Consider the following 19,813-nt stretch of genomic DNA (forward strand, 5'->3'; position numbering starts at 1 on the left):
GTTTTACCAAAAAAAAGTAAGAAAGGAGAAGAGTCAATAGTGATGTGGGGGACCAAAAGGAGAATACCCATATTCAAACAGAAAGCATATAGATATTTTTCAAAACAGAACAAATTAAAACTGTATTACGGAAGCTTCATCCAACGTACTTCAAATCAGAATCAGAAAATCGTTTCTAAATTAGATAATATTTTTATAAACATAATTTGTAACTATTTTTACAATTATTATATGAAGTTAATTGAACGGATATAAAATTATCAAAAATCAATAAGTTATTTTTATTTTTAATTTGAATATCACAATTTTTAGTCATAAATTTTATAAAATCATTCTTAAATTTTGTATAAATATGTAGTTTGATATACGTTCCTAACACATCTACGTATCATTTTCGATTCTGTGTATCCGCTTCCGATTATGTAATATAGGTTTTGGTTCACTTGTTCTTTGGTTTCGAATAATATGGACCTCCAAAGTTTGCTTCACTACACAACAAGAGTTCAAGATGAGACAGACAGGTAAGGATAATGACGAACGTGATAAACGTTGTTAGTTTTGACAAAGCAGCATTTCACAGTGGTTAGGTAAAGACAAATCAGCATTTCACAGTGGTTAGGTAAAGACAAATTGACATGATGAGTCGATGACAAACACATCTCAGCCATATAAACAGATATTACCTAGCTACAAAAGATACTACTAGGAAGAAATACTAATTGTATTAGAAAAAGATTTTGAAGATGAGTGAACATCATTTTGTGTTTGTGCACGGTGCAGGGCATGGAGGATGGTGTTGGTACAAGCTCGCCAATTCACTGAGGAAGAATGGTCATAAGGCCACTTGCATCGACCTCAAGGGTGCTGGGATCAACATAACTGATCCAAACACTGTGTCCTCTCTTGATGACTACAACCAGCCTCTCTATGACTTCCTCTCCCAACTTCCCCTCGACAAAAAGGTCATTCTGGTGAGCCACAGCGTTGGAGGAGGGAGCATGACGGCTGCCATGTGCCAGTATCCTTCCAAAGTCTCCATGGCTGTTTACGTCGCAGCAGCCATGGTCAAACCTGGTACCGTAATTCCCCCAGTTCTCAAGGAAGTATTGAAGATCTGTTCAGGGCTGATTGAGTCGGAAGCTGAGAAGATATGGGACTTCACTTTTGGAAACGGACCCGAGAACCTCCCAACAAGCATGATGATGAAACCTGAGTATGTCCAGGACAAGTATTACAACGAGAGCCCTATGGAGGTGATCTTTTATTACCAAACTCTATATTATGATCTTTGCTTATAACCTTTTTTTAAAAGAATCTTTATTCATCCATTCATGTATATAATCAGGATTACACACTGGCCACCACACTTCTGCGCCCAGCCCCTGTCATGGCATTTGCAGGCATAGTGGATATCCCAGCAGCACCAGAGGCTGACAAAATCCCAAGGGTCTACGTTAAGACAGGCAAGGACCATATGTTCCAATCAAGTCGTCAGGACTTAATGGTTACCCTCTGGCCTCCTGCTCAATACTTCCTTCTTCAAGAGAGTGATCACTCTGCATTTTTCTCCCAACCTGAAGCTCTCTATAAAATCCTCCTTGAAGCAGCCTCATCTATCTCTCCCTGATTTCTCTTTACACATCTATCTGGAACTCCTCCAATTCTATCTTTTTAATAGCTAATTGAATAAAACTGGATCATATTCATATATATCATGAGACACAAGACAAGATCCAACAATAATTGCTATGTAACGGCGTCTTACTCCAAACAATCAACAGAAAAGACTTACAAACTCAAAAGCATAGAAATAAAAATGGGGCAATAATAATAATCAAGGGGTGGTTTGAACAATAGAGTCCTTGGGTTTGCTATTGTCATCCGAAGATGGCCTTGTCTCAGAAGATTCTGAAACTCTTATCTCTTCAATCATCCTAACCACATCGTCCATGGTTGGTCGTACCTCAGCCACTTGAGCCACACACGCCATAGCAATCTGCAGCATCTGCACCATTTCTTCTTCAATGTTCTGAAACTTCATTAGCTCAACATCAAACACCTCGCTTGTCCATTCCTCTCTCACCACTGACTGCACCCACCTCGGGAGATCAACCATGTCCTCCCTACTTGGCGACTGCACTGGAGACTTCCCAGTCAGCATCTCCAGTATAAGTACACCGAAACTGTAAACATCTGATTTATGAGTGTGTTTCCTTGTTTCTATCACTTCTGGTGCGCGGTAGCCTGCACCTCTCATTGCAGCTACGGGCACAGCCATCAGTGGTGTCAGACCATAATCAGAAACGCACACATCACTCTCCTGCTTCATAATCACATTTGAGGACTTTATGTTTCCATGACTGAACTTTGGACCTCCAACTTGATGGAGGTGAGCTACACCTCTTGCTGCAGCGAGAATGATTCTCAGTCTGGAGTCCCAGTCTGGAGGCCTTCTCTCACTTCCCTGGTTACCTGCCATGACATCAAAAACCAATCTAAACCCAAGGAGGTAAATATAAAACCATTAAACGAAGATGGGTGAGAAGACTAACCGTGAAGGAGTGATGATAAGTTTCCACCAGGGTAATAGTCACAAACCATGAGCTTCTCATCCTTGTTGTAATAATAAGCACGAAGGGGAACAACGTTAGGGTGTTTCCCAACTCCACTGATAATCTCCATCTGCTGTTCAAATTCCTTCTTTCCAACTGCCACTTCCCTCAGTCTTTTCACCACAACGGTAGTGGATTCCTCTAAGACAGCCTTGTATGCTGTTCCATAACTACCTTTTCCTAGTACTTCCGCTGATGCCCTTAACAAATCCTCAAGATCAAAGTTATATGAGCATCCTTCAAAGAACACCAGCTTATTCTTCTCAGGTTCTTGTACCCCACTTCCAAATTCTTGCTTTGCTTTCTCAGTCAGAGTCTTTGTGTTTGCGATGCTGTCTTCCCTCTTGTCCTTTTTCTTGACACAACAGTATAAGATAATTGCGCTGACCAAGAGCAGCAGGGCAGCCCCGCCAGCTGTAATGAGTATGAAAGTGCTCATGTGTAACTTCCTTTTGGGACCTTCTTTGTGAGGAAACGGCGGCAATGGAGGAGGTGAGGAGACGGGAGGGGTGAGAGGAGAAGGGCTAGAGGGAGCGGCACATGGTTTCAGGGGAAGTCCACATAACAGTGAGTTTCCAGCAAAAGATGAACTTGGAAACTTACCAAGTGCAGAGGGTATTGAACCATTAAGATGATTGTTGCTCAAGTTTAAAAGTCTCAGGCTGCTTGTATCCAGATTAGGTATTGGTCCAGAGAGTTTGTTGTTTTGGAGACTCAACTTTGTCAGTTGCTTCTGGTTTTGTAAGGTTGTTGGTATCTTCCCGGTGAAAGAGTTGAATGAGAGATCCACGATACTGAGGTTTTGGGACAAAAAGGTAGGAACCTCACCGGAGAAGTTGTTATGTTGGAGATAGAGGTAACGTAGTGAAAGGAGAGATGAAACATCAGGAGGAAGGTTACCACCAATGAGGTTTGATCTCAAACTGAGAGTTTCGAGTGATTCTAGTTTACCAAGTGTGTTTGGAGGGATGGTTCCCACGAGTCCTATTCCAGGAAGGCGGAGAGCGAGAACACCAGTACCATCAGGAGTGCAAGTGACACCAACCCATGATTTGCAGATATGGTTAGTGGAGTTCCAGTTGAGCTTTCTAAGATGAGGAACAGAACCAGCAAAGGAAAGAAGAGCTTGCCTATCCGAGTTCAAATCAGCAATAGCAGAAGAGTAGAAAGTAGTTGTGACAAACAAGAAAGAGACAAGACAAGTAGACAAGAAGCCTCTTGAGAGTTTCAAGGTGAAGATTTGACCAGCATCAAACTGGAAATGGAGCTGCATCGTCAGCATGACTACTTCCTGTCCCCTCCTGCTTTAAAAGAAAATGAGAAGATGATGAGCAATTCCCAGTCTGATCTTCAAAAAGTAAGTTGAAAACTAATGCTAGAAACTACTATATAGTTCTGAAAGAAGTAATTATATCAGGAAAAACAAATGAAGATGCTATAAATTAGATCTTCAAGAAAAAGTATGACACTGTTTATCTTTATCTTTTATCATTGGGAAATGCAAGAGGCTAAAAATAAGAAACTGAAGCATCCAACTAAAAAGAAAAGGCAAAGCAAAAGGAATAAAGCTAAAGAGCCAAACTTTAACACAAAACTTTGATGAGCATTTAAAAAAAGCAACTTCTTTTTGTCAAAGGTATAGAGAAAGAAGCAGAGGCGTGTCCATCATGTGGACAATGTCGCTAAGTAAATAAAGATGAGTTTGAGTGTTCAGTTTTACCGGAGTTGTTGAACAAACAGCCTTGTATTAAGAGCAAAACAGGGTATTAAACAAAAACCACGTCACTAAGACTATACAGTCTTGAAACTTTCCTACCCACCTAACCGGAGAACATGGAGCGAGTTTCAGTATAATTCCACAACTAGACAATTATAGAAACTTACAAAAGAAGAAGAGAGAGAGAAAGATAAACCTGAGAGAGTAGTACAGTGGGCAATGAGGAACTCAGGAAACCAGAAGAGGAGGCAATGGTGAAATCTTGTGGATACTATACTCGATCTTGAAATGGTGAAAGAGAAGAAAGAAGAAAGGGCAATGCGTGTGGGGGCTAGTGGGAGAGACGGAGAGAAGAAGCCAGAAAAGGAAAACTAAAGTAATGGAAGAAAAGTATAGTGAAGTTAAAGAAAAGAGACGTATTTATTAAGGATAACACAGTTGAGTCGTTAGACTAAATCATGTTAATGTGTTAAGACCGCAACAAACGCTAAGAGTAGAGAGTGACCCAGAGACTGACCAAGTCTAAGATTCTTAAGATATAACAAAATGACAAATACACTCCGCCAAACGCAAAATCTTGTTACCAAAAAAAAAACCTAGATTTTTATATTTATATTCGTAAAGTAATCATTTGGTAATGGTAATAATAGTCCTGACCTGTCCAACTACTCTTGTTACTATTTTCTCTCGATTTGCATCATTCTTGATTGTGAAAACCATGCCAAAGTGAAACTAGTCATGTCATCATCTACCAAATCCCAACAGAAGATAAACCCAGCTCGTTCTTCTTTTGCCAACCACTTCTTGATCATCACTGTTTCTGTCTCTGTCTCTTTAATCAAAACAACACATTATTATTAGTAGTACTTGGTGCTTCATCTTGTACCATGCTTTTCCAATTCTCAGACAACATCATCCACTGTTTTTCTTCTATATGGAACTGTAAGAAGCTGAGAGAGCTCAATGAATTAGAGACGTAACTTAGTTCATAACTTCATATATTGAACTGCCACTTTTTCTTATAAACTGAACTGTAAAAGCTGAGAGGCTAAACACAAACATAATTGAATTTGAGCTTCATACACTAGAGATATGCAACGAAGCTCATACATTAAACTGCATATCCATGTCCATAAAATAAACAAAAGGAATTTTAACAACACAGCATACTCTGATTCCCGACTCCGCTTTCTCCTCACTTGTAGAACTCAAAGTCCGTGTCTGGCTTCTTCACATTTGAGCGGTAACCCTTCTCGAAATCCTTAGGCAATATCACGTATCTGTTCTTACGCACTGCATGCATTCCAGCTTCCTGGCAGATTGCTGCTATCTGCATTGTTCAACATAAAAATTGAATTAATGTGTTGTCTAATATCTATCATCTTTGGCTGCACAATCCTCATCTTTCATACAAGCCTTCTAGGGTCAGTTCTCATGTACATGACCGCCAGACTAGGTAAACCAAACCATCTTATTTTCAAGGTTAGATTCTCAATAATTCAGTTCAGGGCAATGATGTACAAAGACTGGAAGACTCAGCTAACATCCACACATAATGCCCAAAACAGCCCTCATTAGGTGGTGATCTAGAAACTATGGATTCTATATATACATCGAAAAGCAACTCTAGTGGGAAGCGTAGAATATAAGTTAGCAAAACTAACCTCAGCAGCGCTAATTTTATCAGGACGTGAAACATAGTCTTCCAAGTCAACCTCATCGCTGAGGTTCATTTTGGCAGTGCATACCTACACAAGGAGAAGACAGTTATAAGACAGAAACTGTGACAAACATAAATGTGTTGTACTTATTGAGAGATAGAGCAGTGAACACTTTCTTTAAGAAATCTTTTGGTTTCGTATCTCTTTCACAAGTACTTGTGGTAGTTATCTTACCTGGAAAACAAGTCTCTTTTGACGTCTATCGGGAAGGGGGAACTCAATCTTACGATCAAGTCTTCCAGGACGTAAGAGCGCAGGATCAAGAGTGTCTGCCCTGTTGGTTGCCATTATGACCTTGACATTCACGGTCTGGTCAAATCCATCCATCTACATCGAATTCAACAAAACAAGTTTAGAACACAACTCAATCTGAAAGTCAGGCATCATGCCACTTATTAAACGAAGACGAAAAGACAGTTCTTTTCTAGACTCTATCAGTCTACAGCATAAAATCTAAATTAAACTCTAAAAGAATATCAAAGATAAGCTTATTTGTTTACTGTTCACACCTGATTAAGTAGTTCCATGAGAATACGCTGAACTTCCCTATCAGCTCCTGTTTGAGCATCAAACCTAGCAGTAGCGATTGCATCAACCTCATCAATAAAGATAATAGCTGGAGCATTTTCTTTAGCAAGACGGAAGACATCACGAACCATACGAGGTCCCTGCAATAGAAAGGCAAGCAACTCAGACATCCAAACAGAAACACCCACTAAAACCTCAAAACAATTTAAAAAGCTTACCTCGCCGAGGTACTTCTGCACAAACTCAGAGCCAACAACCCTAATAAAAGCAGCGGTTGTATGGTTAGCAACAGCCTTAGCCAACATAGTCTTCCCAGTACCAGGAGGTCCATAGAGCAACACACCTCGCGGAGGGTCAATCCCAATCTGCTTATAAAGATCGTGATGTGTCAACGGCAACTCAACAGCCTCACGAATCTCCTGCTTCTGAATATCACATCCTCCAATGTCCTACACAAACACAAAAAAAGCCAACACCTTTCAATAACCCAAACCCTAAAAATTCGAAAAAGGAGGAAACTTTACCCTAAAAAAATTCAAAAAGGAGGAAACTTTATACATTGTAGGAGACGTCAGGCTTCTCAGACTGGCTAAGAAGCGAGATACTAGAGTCAGCCTCAGGCGGCAAGACGTCGACGAGGGCGTTCGAGTGGCGGTGAAGCGCGACGGAAGCGGAAGGCTTCAGGTCCTCTCTGTTGATGGTGCTGAGAATCCTGACGTAGTAATTGGAGCCCGTGGTGGACCCCACGATGCCGTTGTTCTGATCGACCATCTCCATGAACTGGCCGATCACTAAGGGCACGGACTGGATTCGTTTGACCTCCTCCTGAGCGCGCAGGAGCTCGCGTTTGAGGTTCTTCTGCTCGTCTTTCACGTACTCCTCTTGGATGTCGGTGAATTCTAGCTGACGTTCGAGGGATTTGAGGCGGGAGTAAGGGTCTTCCTCGTCGTGGGTGGAGAGATCCGTTAGGGAGGGAGATGGTTTGGGGTCGAGAACCATCGCCGCGGCCATTTGTCGGAGAGATCTAAACGGAGTTTCTGGAGTGGGAAGGAAGAAAAGTTTCGATTGCGAGAAGAATAAAAATAAATAGTGACGAGCGATTTATCCAAACCCCATTTATGGGTGGTCTCCTTAAGAAGGTATGGGCCTTTGGTTACTAGTTCAGGCCCGATATATACATTTTTTTTTCTTTAAACAAACGATAAATTTTAATGGGCTAATTGGTGAGATAGCTTTTTTTTCAAGTGAAATTAATAATCTAGCTATGATTTTGACGTAATTTAATGTCAGGCTTTTTACACCTATTCTCTACGGTTCTACCCTCTCATTTAATAGGTTACCAGTTACAAATTATAAATTAAGCGACGTCGTAGTTTTTGAAAAAAAAAAACCATCCACGTATAATTTTATTGATCACATACATATACAACAAATTTTCTATTCTATATCATCTAAATAGTATAGGATTATAATCCTACCACAACCACTAAATACTATACATAATCCAATCTAAATCTCTAGATATTAAACCTTATCTCACTCCCACCACAACCCCTAAATAATAAATCTCAAACCCTAATCAGTAAACCATATCATCTAAATAATATAAGATTAACCCAAATATAAACTCTAAATCTAAATAGAATGAAATATAATAAATAATATAACACTAATCCATAACATACCCTCTTAACTTATAAATACTAAACCCTAAATTCTGATCACTAAACCCTAATCTAAATGTAAACCTTAAACTCTAATAAGTAAACCCTAAACCCAAATATAAACCACAAAACCTAAATACAAATCCAAAATCCAAATAAAATAGAACAAAATAAATAACATAGTACATATTAGTGAAGGTATGGAATCTCTATAATTGCATGGAAAAAATTAATTTTAATCCCAACCATACTTTCTCACTTTCTAAATACTAAACCCTAAATTCTAATCACTAAATTCTAATCCAAATGTAAACCCTAATCCAAATGTAAACCTTAAATCCAAATATCAAAATATATTTCTAAACAAATGGAATGAAACATATTATTTTAGACTTCTATTCTATATGCTTATAAATAGAATAGAATACAATAAATAAAACTACTGTTCATCTTCTCCTACACATACGACAGAGATTTATTCAAATTAAGATACATACATGTCTTGGCGTCCTTGCGACTGCCGCTTATAAACTTTGAGAAATCCCCCATTTCCATCATCGAACTTCCTAAACCGTTCTTTTTCTCCACAAACTTTTCCGTAATCGTAGTGGGTAGCATCTTCATCACTCAAATCTGCTTGATCTTTCTATGTTTTACCATTACTTTGTTAGCTATGTGAGAGTAAGTATAGCCACGTCTTTTTTTTAGAATCATTAGTTATTAATTTAGATTATAATTGTTTTGCAGGTTTTACCGGTAAAATAAAAGGGTAGGATGGCAATATTATACAAAAGACACATTGTGTATCATTATATTAGGGAAATTGGTTATCTCATGAATTATGCTTTTTTCTTGGTTATACAGACCAATTTCCCAATTTTAATCTCAGCTCGAGATTACAAAAGAAATTATAGAATAACTGGAAAACAACAAAAGATACGTGGAAACACGTTGGTCCAGTGGTTTGATTAAGGGTTCAATTGCTTTTACATCCGGAGGTCATGGTAGTAGAATTGTCGGCTGTAAAATCGTCTTTGTAATATTTTCATCATTGTAATAGCATAATTAATCGATAATAATCGATTCAGACGTTAAAAAAAGAACTGAAATAATACGATTTAGAAAAAAGAGAAGAGTGAGGAAAATAGTCGGAAGAGACTACATATTGGTCTAGATATTTGATTGAGTTGAATTTATATTTTGATTGATCGATACTCCCAAAACGTAGTTTATACATTTATTGTATGCAGAAATGAGGTCAGTAGATGAATATGTCAGATGCTATTAATGGAATTATGGGACTGTATTAAATGAAATATGATTAAATAATCAGTCAGCATCTTTTTTTTATGAAATAATCCCAAGTGAATCATTTTCTATGGCAGATTTTATCGGGAGCAATAGCAATAAATGAAATACTTTTCAAGAGACATATTGGGAATAATCATAGCTGCCCAAGATGTGGTCATGAAGAGAAAACTATTAATCATATGATTTTTACATGTCCTCCAGCCGTGCAATGCTGGGCCCTCTCAACGATTTCATCGGCTCCAGGGATTTTTCCTTCACAAAATATTTACACCAATATAGATTACCTCCTTTCAAGGAATAATATGGGTGGAGATATGGAGGAATTAACCAGGGTTTTTTCATGGTTTTATTTGGTATATATGGAAATCGAGAAATATGAAACTATTTAATGGTCGCGATTTCTCACCATTGGACACGACAGAACTGGGAATACGAGAATGTAATGCTTAGTTTGTGGCGAAAGCACCACATAATTCATAACAAGGAATCCCCAAACCACAAGTGGAAAGGATGGATTTTACAGCTTCAAGATGGCTCAATAGATCTACTTGGCCTTCAGGGCTGCTACAAGCAAATCTCGCCACTGCAAACTGAACTGAAGAGTTTAGTTTGGGCATTGAAATGTTTATCTCGCCATCAACAGTTTTTTTATTATTTTGTTACTGATTCCCAAGAGTTAGTCAAAATGATAGCGACACCAGAAGACTAGCCGGCCTTTGCAGCTGAACTCAATGAATTCAAATCTCTATGGACGTCCTACCAGGACAGACAAGTGGTTTATCAAGACAGATTCAGTAACACTCAAGCTGACTTCCTTGCAAGGCACGCTCGAACAAGGAATCATGTTTTCTCACATGTTAACACGTCGGTGCCGTACTGGATTGACACTAGCAACTCGTTTCACGGATTTCGTACTAAGATTTATCTTTGTACTCTTATTGTGACAAAAAAACACAAAAATGAATCTATCAAGGTATCAATTTATTAGTAAGAGATATTAATATGATTACGGAGAGAATAATATTGCCTTAGTTGCCGATATTGTATTCAATGTATATGTACTAATATGACTATTAATAATAATGTTGTATAGTTAGAGAGAAAGGTGGAACCAAAAAATATTAATGAATGGGTGCAACAACATTATTTAAGTAGATTTTTTTCAAAATGATTCTCTTGTAAGAGTATAGATAGATGCGACAACATTATTCTTAAAGAAAAAACCAAAATACTTTAGATAAAAATGAGGATAACAACAACATAATTCTGAATAAGCAAAAGAAAGGGAAACAACAGCATTGGATTAAAAGAAAACACAAAAACATAACAAAGGAGAAATGAGTAAGAAGATAAACACAACATACTTAGGAGAAATGAGGATAAACTAGAACATGTTTGTCTAAAGACTTCAACTGAATCACATCAATATTAATCAGATCTAGGCTGAGGAGGGTGGCCATCATGAGGATGTTCATTTCCAGATTCATTTGGATTGGGATGACTGGGGAGAGCCATGTTATGTTTTAATCCAGGGACAAATTCCTCAACATAGTTTCCAAATGGTGATGGATGATTGGGGAGAACCATGTTATGGTCGTTTAAAGCATTCACGTTCACCATTCTTCTTTTCTCAAACGGGTTCAAATTGGGGTCGATATTAATACCACCATCAACCCCAAAAGGAGAATTACTAGAGTTTCCCGCATAAAAGCTTTCGGAAGCTTCATATGTCATTTTTTTCTTCAAATTTTCAAGTTCACCTTTTAATTCTATGGCTTGACCTAAGTCAAGTCCTCCAATGGATTCTTCCAACAAAACCTCTAGTATTTTGGAATTTTCTCTTAGTTTCTTCAACTCCTCACTCGTTTTCTGCTCAGGTTCTAGTTGGTTCATCACCTGCATATATAAAAACTCTTATTAATTTTTTTTTGTAAAACCCTAGTTGGTGATATCTCAGAATATTTTTTCGATGAAATATACCTACACTAAATTAGTACAGAAGAAATATATCAACAAGAATATCGTTTGTGGCATCAAATTCTACAGCATTTTATTAACATTTATTTTCCATATTATGAGTATATCTACTCTAAATAAGGAGAAATATGTATTTTATATAGTATGTACATTATTTATGACAGCTAATATAAGAATAAACTAGATTTCGATCCGTCCTTTCAAAGGGCGGGTATATATTTTACTTTAGTTTTTTGTGAAAAAATAATTTTTATATTTGAGTTTTTTTTGTAATAATATTTATGTTTAATATTAATTTAATTTGATAAAATAATTAAATAAATCAATGAAATATATAGTTGGACATAACATTTATCAATAGGTCATGTTAATGTTTTAGTAGAATATATATTGAAAAATATATATCTGCGCAGATTATAGATTTTATAATTTTCTCAAATGTAATAATATTTCTGAATAACACAATAAAATTACCTCAGTAAGAAGATCTTTCAGATTTCGAATTTTAGAATTTTGGTGGATTTCACCAAGTTGTGTATTGGGTTGTGGGTTGTTATCTGGATGGTCATTATTTTCGAACCGATTTATTATAGTTTCCACCTTCGAATGACCAAAAGAATAAACTTTTACACAAGGTGAAAACTCAATAATAGTGATACGAGCATCACAAAGTGTGCAAAGCTCACTAGCCTTTTTGAAAAGACCATTTTTTCTTTTGGAAATCGTAATTTGAAGGTTATTTTCTTTCTCTATTTTGACCATTTTTGTTTTTTTGACGACCTTTACTTTTTTTTATTGTGTTTTCTATTGATAACTGGAAAATAATATATTGGTTGGTGTTTATATGATGATGAGACTCTGATTATTTATAGCAAATGTCACATACGAGCAGTCGATGTTTGAAATTATCTTAAAATAATTTTATTTTACTTTTGCTAGGTTTTATATTTGAATATATGTTTACCATTTTGATACATTTCAATATCTTTATATTCCATCAATATAAGGTATGCAATTCTTATTTATTTGACTATAATCTTTGATTTTTTGTCAGTTTCCCATTAAAAATATGAAAATGTTAAAGTCAAATAAGAAAGAATTGCATACCTTATATTGATGGAATATAAAGATATTGTAATGTATCAAAATAGCAAATTGATATTCCAATACAATGTATCATAATCTGATATATTTGACTATTTATGATATCTATACTAATATTTTTTTTCTTAGAACAATTATAGTGAAGGTGTTGAATAAAAAATTCAACAATTTAATTATTAAAATTGTCACATTGCAGGAAGAAATTTTAAGATGAAGATTATTTGGCGTTGAAAACATTTAACAAGTTAAATAAGGAAAAAGCGGAGACCACCGACACAACATGTCATATTCTAATGATTTTTGAAAATTTCTTATCATTGTATTATTTAAAAGCAATTATCTGATTATATATTATAATTTATTTTTATATGATATTTTATAGAAAGAAATAAGTTTCATTTAGATTAAGAAAAAATAATAATTATTAATTGATAAAATAGAGTATTTAATTGTATAATTGAATGTGTATTCAGTTGTTAGGTTGAAAAAATGATCTCGAGTAAAAGTAGGGTGTTCGAATCTTAATACCATTATCAATAATATTGAGGGGACAACCTCAGCTAGGGCATTCCTCGTGTTGACAAATAAGCATTCTGAACTTTAATTATCTAACATTGTTTTTAGGCTGAGTTTACATGCTGTGTGCGCTACATTCTAAATGAACGGCTCACATAACCAACAAATGCTGTATGTGTAGGTTATAAGTGACGAAGTCAGTGATTCCAAAGGTGTTACAAACCGTCGAACTATCATAGCCTTTAGTTTCAGAGTATGCTTACGCTTGTTATCGAGGCCAACAAATTGATAAATTGAAAGACTTAAATTTCAAGTGGCTCATAGATAATCAATTAATAATAGATACGTTCAGCCTCAAATAAGGCAGCTTGGTTCCCTCTAAAGCACATATGAATGCTATCTACAACCAAGTTCTCAAATTGTAGCAGACATATTTAGGAGTAATCTAGGAGTCAGACCAATATTTTTATCCCAGGAAAACATTACCCTTGAGACGCCGATATTCCAATTTTCCAAACATATGCATCCTTTCATACCATCCGCTACCAACAGCACCTCTGATTCTGGTAACCACCGCTCCAGAAGGAAAAACCAAGAATCTGCCGAGATCCTTCCTGCATACAAAGCCTTTGACTGCATGCCGAAACTGACATTTTCAATGTAAACCTGCAGTACCAGAAGATGAAAAGAGCAAGACATAGCTATGTGACAAAAACAAAAACAGCACCCCTACAATAGTAGTAGGCTAATGGCTACATATTTAATATATTCTTTGTTCATATTATGTATAAAATACATTTTCTGACACTTCTTTTGTCGTGGACTTAGAACATCTCCAACCCTAATGCATTTTTTACTTCATTTTGCAATAAATTATGTAGTGGGATTAGATATCCTCTTAGTGCTTCAAAATAAAGATGCTTCTGCAAAGAGGGCAAAACGTTTTCCGAGGAAATACTGAGGAAACCAAGTTTCGCGTTTCCTCAGTATTTTCTCGGTGTTTTGTCAAAAATTTCCGAAGAATTCATTTTCCCTCGGAATGTCCCTCAGAATACCGCTGTTTTCTTGTAGTGGACATATACGGAAACAATTGCGTCTGGATAGGAGAAAAACCAAACTAAAACAATGTCGGTGAAACCTAGAAGCATTGTGTTGTAGCCTTACTAAAATCATATTTATGACATGGAATGCATGCTTGAGCATGGCGTCCAGCCTCTTCCCATTGTTTTCATAAACGCAGCTCATAGTAATATTTATAGTTACAATCTTCACATATATATGAGGCCTCAGGTCCAAATAAACCAGCATTACAACATCCACAAAAATCTGCACTACTAAACACTTCAAATCACCCCATCTAAACACTAAAATATACTCGTATGTTTAACATGGAAATAAATATGAAGTCTGTCAGATAGCAACACTTCTTCTACTTCTTCTTCTTTTTTTTGTCGACATTTCCTAACATATACATTAATACATACACAGTTATATGCTTTAACAGTGAAAAAATTAAGAGATTTTAAACGATACTAGACCTTGATCCACGCGACCGTGCGAGTATTTAATGTGTGTTTGTATTTATTGATATATTTGTAATATTGATATATTTGTAATATAGTTGTATTTGTAAATATAAATGTTATATTTGTACTTAATTTTATATTTTAGAATTTTAGCATAAAATGTATCACCAATACATGTCTAAGTTATATAGCGAATTTTTTTTAAAAAAGTACGAAAATAGACAATTATGAGTTAGTGTGCTATTTATAAATGATACATTAGCTATAACATTTTAAGAAAATAAAATAATTGTTAAACTTCTGTCAAATTTATAACATATAAAAATTAAGATTTAGATTTGTAAGAAAATAAAATGAAAATATAAATTTGATGTAACTGATAAGTAATTATAAATGGACTTATGTTTGTGTACATTTAAACCATGCTGTTGCGGATGTTTGTTTTTATTTTTGTAAATAACTATTTATGTTTTCTAAGTGATAATATATATTTTAAAATTTTACCAGTTAAATAATTATTTAATAACATTTATAAGCATAATAAATTTATATTATATATATTGTTTAGTTTTATTTTGTCTTGTAATCCGTCAATTGTATTACCACCATTTTTAAAAATATGATCCGTGCATCCATACATATGTTTCTTTTTGTTTTTTTATAGATCAAAATTTTATGATTATTTCCAATAAACTATTGTATATATATGGTAAGTTGGTAAATAATTATAATGGTGCATGTAATATATTTATATTTGTAATTCTTTAAGATGATGAATTCAAACCTTGTTTCCCACCGAGAAACGTTTCTTCAAATTTTCCCACGATTTTTGAGAATCGGATATAAACGTTACTGTTGAACGAACACGAGCTTCAATGGACGAGCGAATCCAGCCGATAATCATTGAGTGACAGAAGACCAGAGCTCGAACTGAGGATCATCACTGAAAACCGTTCTTACCAAAACGAAAAAATGTGATCGACACCGATTAGGTCACAGAACTTTTATTGCTAAAAGGAAAGTTATGGGCAAGACTTTCTTTTTACCATATTAGAGCAAGATCACTTTCTTTTTACCATATTAGAGCAAGAATATCTCGTATTAAATTAGGGGATGTGGGATTTTAAGACCTGTAATATATAAAGGGTGTTATCAAATTAGGGGATTAGGTCACATAATTTACGACCTATAAATCCGGTCAAGAAGACTTAATTTGATAATGACCTATAAATCCGGTCAGGAAGGGTTAATTAGATAAGAGCATAAGAGCAATCTATCTTATTAAAACAGAAACATTCTGTTGGACCTAACATTTATTTTGTAAATTTTTAAATTAAATACACATTTATACTTTATAGTTAAACATACATTAAGTCACTAATGTTCCTTTCTTTATACTATTATCCATGTTTCCAAACAATATACTTATTTCTTTATACTACTATCAATGTTTCCAAACAATATATTTTTTATACTATTATCAATGTTTCCAAATAATACAATAATTAATCTTAGTTATTTTATATCTATCATTTTCTCTTTAAAATTTTGTAGAAACGTCATAATTTCATAAATTGCAAAATAGTGAACTTTAAAATTTCGATTATAAGATTACAAATTATGAAACTATTACAATTTAATCCAATTAGATTACATATCGATCATCCATCAGTTCAATCGGTTAGTCTCGGGTTTTAGTGATTTTTTAATATGAATATTTTAAAAACATAAATTGAATTGTCAATCTCCGGTTTAACCGGTATAATCACAATCGGGTTGAATTTAAAAATACTGATTTAAATGCAAAAATATTTTAAATACACACTCTTTAAAAATAACCAAAATATTTGTTAAATTATTAGTGAAATTTTTCATCGTAAAATATCCCGCGCTTCAAAAGCGCGGGTCAAAATCTAGTAATATATATAGCGATAACATGGTATAAAATTTGATAACACCATTTATATATTAGTTAATGTCACTTAGAATTTCCGATATGAGATATAATATCCCTGATACCTCTTTTCGAAATGATAGCTCTTATCGGCCAGAGATCTCGGAATTTTAAGACAGTTATATTTAGTCAAGCGAGTTAATTCTAACATTTAACTCTGGCCGGATAGGGTTAATTTACGACCTATAAACTCGGCCAGGAAGAGCTAATTTTAATTAAGGGCTTAAGATATTTAGAATCTGGATTCGGATACCATGTTAGGTCCGGATCTGTTATGTGTTTCTAAATTAAAACAAATCTGTTTTAAGTTAGAAGTCCATAACATATCCGAACCTAACATGGTATCAGAGCATTCGGTCCTAGAGGATCAATTTTTTTAAAAAAGAACTTCCGCATAAAAAAAAGTGTTCTTGCTCTCGTGATCATCATGGTGGCTATAATAATTGGAGACGAGGAAGAGGGGTCTACAGACGATGATGATGAAGACGTGAAGCTGTCAACCTCAACGTGAACCGGTGTTTTCTTGAAGTCAGCCGATTAGTTTTCTATTTTTGTTATTGGGTTTGACTTTTAACTTAATTTCTGGTTTTGGGTTTTTTTTATATTACTTGGTTTGGTCGATGGTTTATTAAGAGATGTTTGTAAAAGTCTTAGGTCAAAAATTGGGTTCTCACGGTTGTTCATTTTTTTGAGACTTATTCTATAGTTTAAAATTTCTCAAAATCCTTGTTTTTTCTCATAATTTGAAATTTATTGGTTATAGTTAATTATTACGGGGGAGTTTTAGTTATGCTTTATGTTCTTAGGTCTAGTTATTTAGTCTGAGTTATGGATTTTCCGAGATAAGAACTATTGTTTATGGAGCTGCAGTTGCACCCACGGGACATATTCTCATTGTCAAGACCAAAAAAGAGTTGAAATTTTCATCCCTTATTATATAAGTCGAAGTTTATTCCCAAAAGAATCTACTGATTTGTGATTGTAGATTTGCGTGTTGCATCCCACATTTTTCGTGCGGGGAAGTATTAGAAATATGTTGGGCCGGAAAATGAAAGATCATCAAGACTAAAATGAAAGACCTGAAAAGCAAGTGAACCTCAAGATATTTTTAGCATATTCCCATTAAATGTTTAGAGATATGAGAGCATTTTGTTCCTTATGGGCATGGATTTGGACTCTGATATCATGTTAAATTTGGGTCTGTTATAGACTTTCAATTTAAAATTAATTGGTGATTAATGAATTGATCTTAAACCACTTACTCTGGCGCGCAAAAGATTTTGGTATTCCGACCTCTATCTTGGAGAACGTGCCATGGATCTTGTGGTACATATGGAAAGATAGAAACAATAAACTCTTTAACGGGAAGGATACTTCCCCTCTGGATACGGTCCAAGTAGCTATCTCGGAAGCAGGTAACTGGAAGCTGGCGCAAATTATACATTCAAATGGAGAAGAAGAAGCCCCGCTACCACTACCGCACGCACAGCCCTCCGGCCCTAGATGCTCGATTGATGCTTCATGGCATAAAGACGACACACTATTTGGTGGAGGTATGGTCCTTCTGAACGAGGAAGGGGACGCGATCACCGGTTTATTCTCTAGTAACGGGGGTCTCACCCCCCTGCACGCAGAGCTTCAAACTCTGTTGTAGGCTATGAAATCCTCACTTCACATGGATCAACTAGATATGACCTTTGAGACAGATTGTCAGCAAATGGTCAAGATCATTACCGACAAAAAAGAAGATGACTGGCCAGCCTTATTGGTCAAATTTGAAGAGTTTCATTACCTTCATTCTTTGTTTAACTTTTGCTCTTTACGTTTTATTCCCCGTTCTTGTAATATCCGAGCCGATGCTCTTGCAAAAGAAGCTCGAGCTCGTGGTATAATCTTTTCCCATGTAATTCAAGAATTCCGAATTGGATGGCTCAAACCAACCATACGGAAATTTCTTAATAAAATATGGAATTTTAGATGTCAAAAAAAAATGTTGATGTTTCTTAAAATTTTTGATATGGGATATAATATCGCTAATAATAACTAAAGCGTTACTAAAAGAACCAAAGGACGTGGTGGTGAGATGTGAAGAATTAAGTCTCTCGAGCTCCAGATGCGCAAAATGAAGAAAACCATGATGCCATATGAACCTTTACAGACCAAACCCAAAAAGCCTTCATGAATCATAAAGGAAAGCATAAGAAAACACAAGAAGTCCATTAGCTTGCGTTGCTTTTTCTTTTGTAGCTGACAGATGGCGCAAAACATCTCACCCTCCTTGCTGATGCGACGGCTTGAGAAGACAGATAAGTCTATTTTATTGTTATAGATAGATATGAACATCGCTTCAGATACTTAAATCATTAAGATCGTGTCTTCAAAATTTTGCTATTTCAGGCTCAACCAGTTTGGTTAACAATAATTCATGTTCAAATCTCCCTATATATTATTTGAAAAGTTACTTTGACAAAAATCCTTATAATTTCATTGGTCGAAATTTTTTTTTTCATTTATTTTTAAATAATACCAAACATTAATAACTTATCTTATTTTGAATATTGATTACTTGCAAGTTGATATTATATTTATTACGTTTCTTTAATGTAATTTATATTAATGATTCTAATTAGTTAATTGGTGATATTAATAATTTACTTTATCTCGAATATGGATTACTTGATATGATACTAATTGCAAACCACTTTATGAAATATAGTTTTAATATCTTTTAAAAAATTTAATATATTTCTTTAAGTTGATATCATATTCACTTTGTAGAAATTATAGCAAAGAATCATGAAACATCATTGAAATGATTTTCGTTAATAAAGAAGTAATGATATTACTAACTTTTTGCAACTTGGAATCATCTTTTATTTTTGGAAAAATGATTGCTAGCTACGTGAAGTATTAGCCATCACATGACTAACCATGCAGAGTATACTAATGTATACATAACTACACGAAGTATATGTTATGCATGACTACATCCCTCAACTTAATGATGTTATGCAATTAACATCATGAGTTTAATTTCATTAATTCAAAAAAGTTATATAGATGTCAGAATCTGTTTAAATCTACCGTTTCATCAATTAAAATATGGTGTATTTGACGGTAATTTAACAAAATTTAGATTTTGATCCTCATTTTAAAAGCGTTAAAATATTTTTAACAAAATCT

General features: G+C 35.0%; 3 protein-coding genes and 1 pseudogene across 5 annotated transcripts; 1 reads left to right on the forward strand and 3 right to left on the reverse strand.

Moving 5' to 3' along the window:
• Positions 1-689: 689 nt before the first annotated feature.
• LOC108842023 (methylesterase 18) lies at positions 690-1,710 on the forward strand. The gene is made up of 2 exons (XM_018614820.2): positions 690-1,253; positions 1,346-1,710. The coding sequence occupies exons 1-2, from the start codon at positions 744-746 to the stop codon at positions 1,625-1,627; spliced, it is 792 nt and encodes a 263-aa protein (XP_018470322.2). The 5' UTR covers positions 690-743; the 3' UTR covers positions 1,628-1,710.
• Positions 1,683-4,740, reverse strand: LOC108842019 (probable inactive receptor kinase At5g58300). Of its 3 annotated transcripts, XM_057002586.1 has the most exons (4): positions 4,526-4,740; positions 4,333-4,432; positions 2,553-3,913; positions 1,683-2,472 (listed from the first exon to the last, which is right to left on the reverse strand). In XM_057002586.1, exons 3-4 carry the CDS (start codon positions 3,892-3,894, stop codon positions 1,835-1,837), a joined length of 1,980 nt encoding a protein of 659 aa, XP_056858566.1. In that variant the 5' UTR covers positions 3,895-3,913; positions 4,333-4,432; positions 4,526-4,740; the 3' UTR covers positions 1,683-1,834. The 3 variants fall into 3 exon arrangements, with proteins under 3 accessions (XP_056858566.1, XP_018470319.1, XP_056858565.1); XM_018614817.2 differs by lacking the exon at positions 4,333-4,432 and having other exon boundaries at positions 4,526-4,739; XM_057002585.1 differs by lacking the exons at positions 4,333-4,432; positions 4,526-4,740 and having other exon boundaries at positions 2,553-4,252.
• Positions 4,741-5,328: 588 nt separating this feature from the next.
• Positions 5,329-7,684, reverse strand: LOC108842021 (26S proteasome regulatory subunit 6B homolog). The gene is made up of 6 exons (XM_018614819.2): positions 7,137-7,684; positions 6,797-7,027; positions 6,560-6,718; positions 6,225-6,377; positions 5,994-6,077; positions 5,329-5,659 (listed from the first exon to the last, which is right to left on the reverse strand). Exons 1-6 carry the CDS (start codon positions 7,587-7,589, stop codon positions 5,525-5,527), a joined length of 1,215 nt encoding a protein of 404 aa, XP_018470321.1. The 5' UTR covers positions 7,590-7,684; the 3' UTR covers positions 5,329-5,524.
• A 3,167-nt stretch (positions 7,685-10,851) lies between these two features.
• Positions 10,852-15,580, reverse strand: LOC108837578 (agamous-like MADS-box protein AGL62; annotated as a pseudogene).
• Between the last annotated feature and the right edge of the window lie 4,233 nt (positions 15,581-19,813).

The sequence above is a fragment of the Raphanus sativus genome, chromosome 2 (assembly GCF_000801105.2).
Source record: "Raphanus sativus cultivar WK10039 chromosome 2, ASM80110v3, whole genome shotgun sequence".
Classification (NCBI taxonomy): domain Eukaryota; kingdom Viridiplantae; phylum Streptophyta; class Magnoliopsida; order Brassicales; family Brassicaceae; genus Raphanus; species Raphanus sativus.

Coding starts and splice junctions, on each gene's coding strand:
- LOC108842021 (XM_018614819.2), bottom strand. CDS start 7,589: ATGGCCGCGGCGATGGTTCTCGACCCCAAACCATCTCCCTCCCTAACG. Junction 6,378..6,559: donor TCATGGAACTACTTAATCAG/GTGTGAACAGTA, acceptor AATTCGATGTAG/ATGGATGGATTTGACCAGAC. Junction 5,660..5,993: donor ATAAAATTAGCGCTGCTGAG/GTTAGTTTTGCT, acceptor TGAACAATGCAG/ATAGCAGCAATCTGCCAGGA.
- LOC108842019 (XM_057002586.1), bottom strand. CDS start 3,894: ATGCTGACGATGCAGCTCCATTTCCAGTTTGATGCTGGTCAAATCTTC. Junction 2,473..2,552: donor CTTATCATCACTCCTTCACG/GTTAGTCTTCTC, acceptor ATGTCATGGCAG/GTAACCAGGGAAGTGAGAGA.
- LOC108842023 (XM_018614820.2), top strand. CDS start 744: ATGAGTGAACATCATTTTGTGTTTGTGCACGGTGCAGGGCATGGAGGA. Junction 1,254..1,345: donor ACAACGAGAGCCCTATGGAG/GTGATCTTTTAT, acceptor GTATATAATCAG/GATTACACACTGGCCACCAC.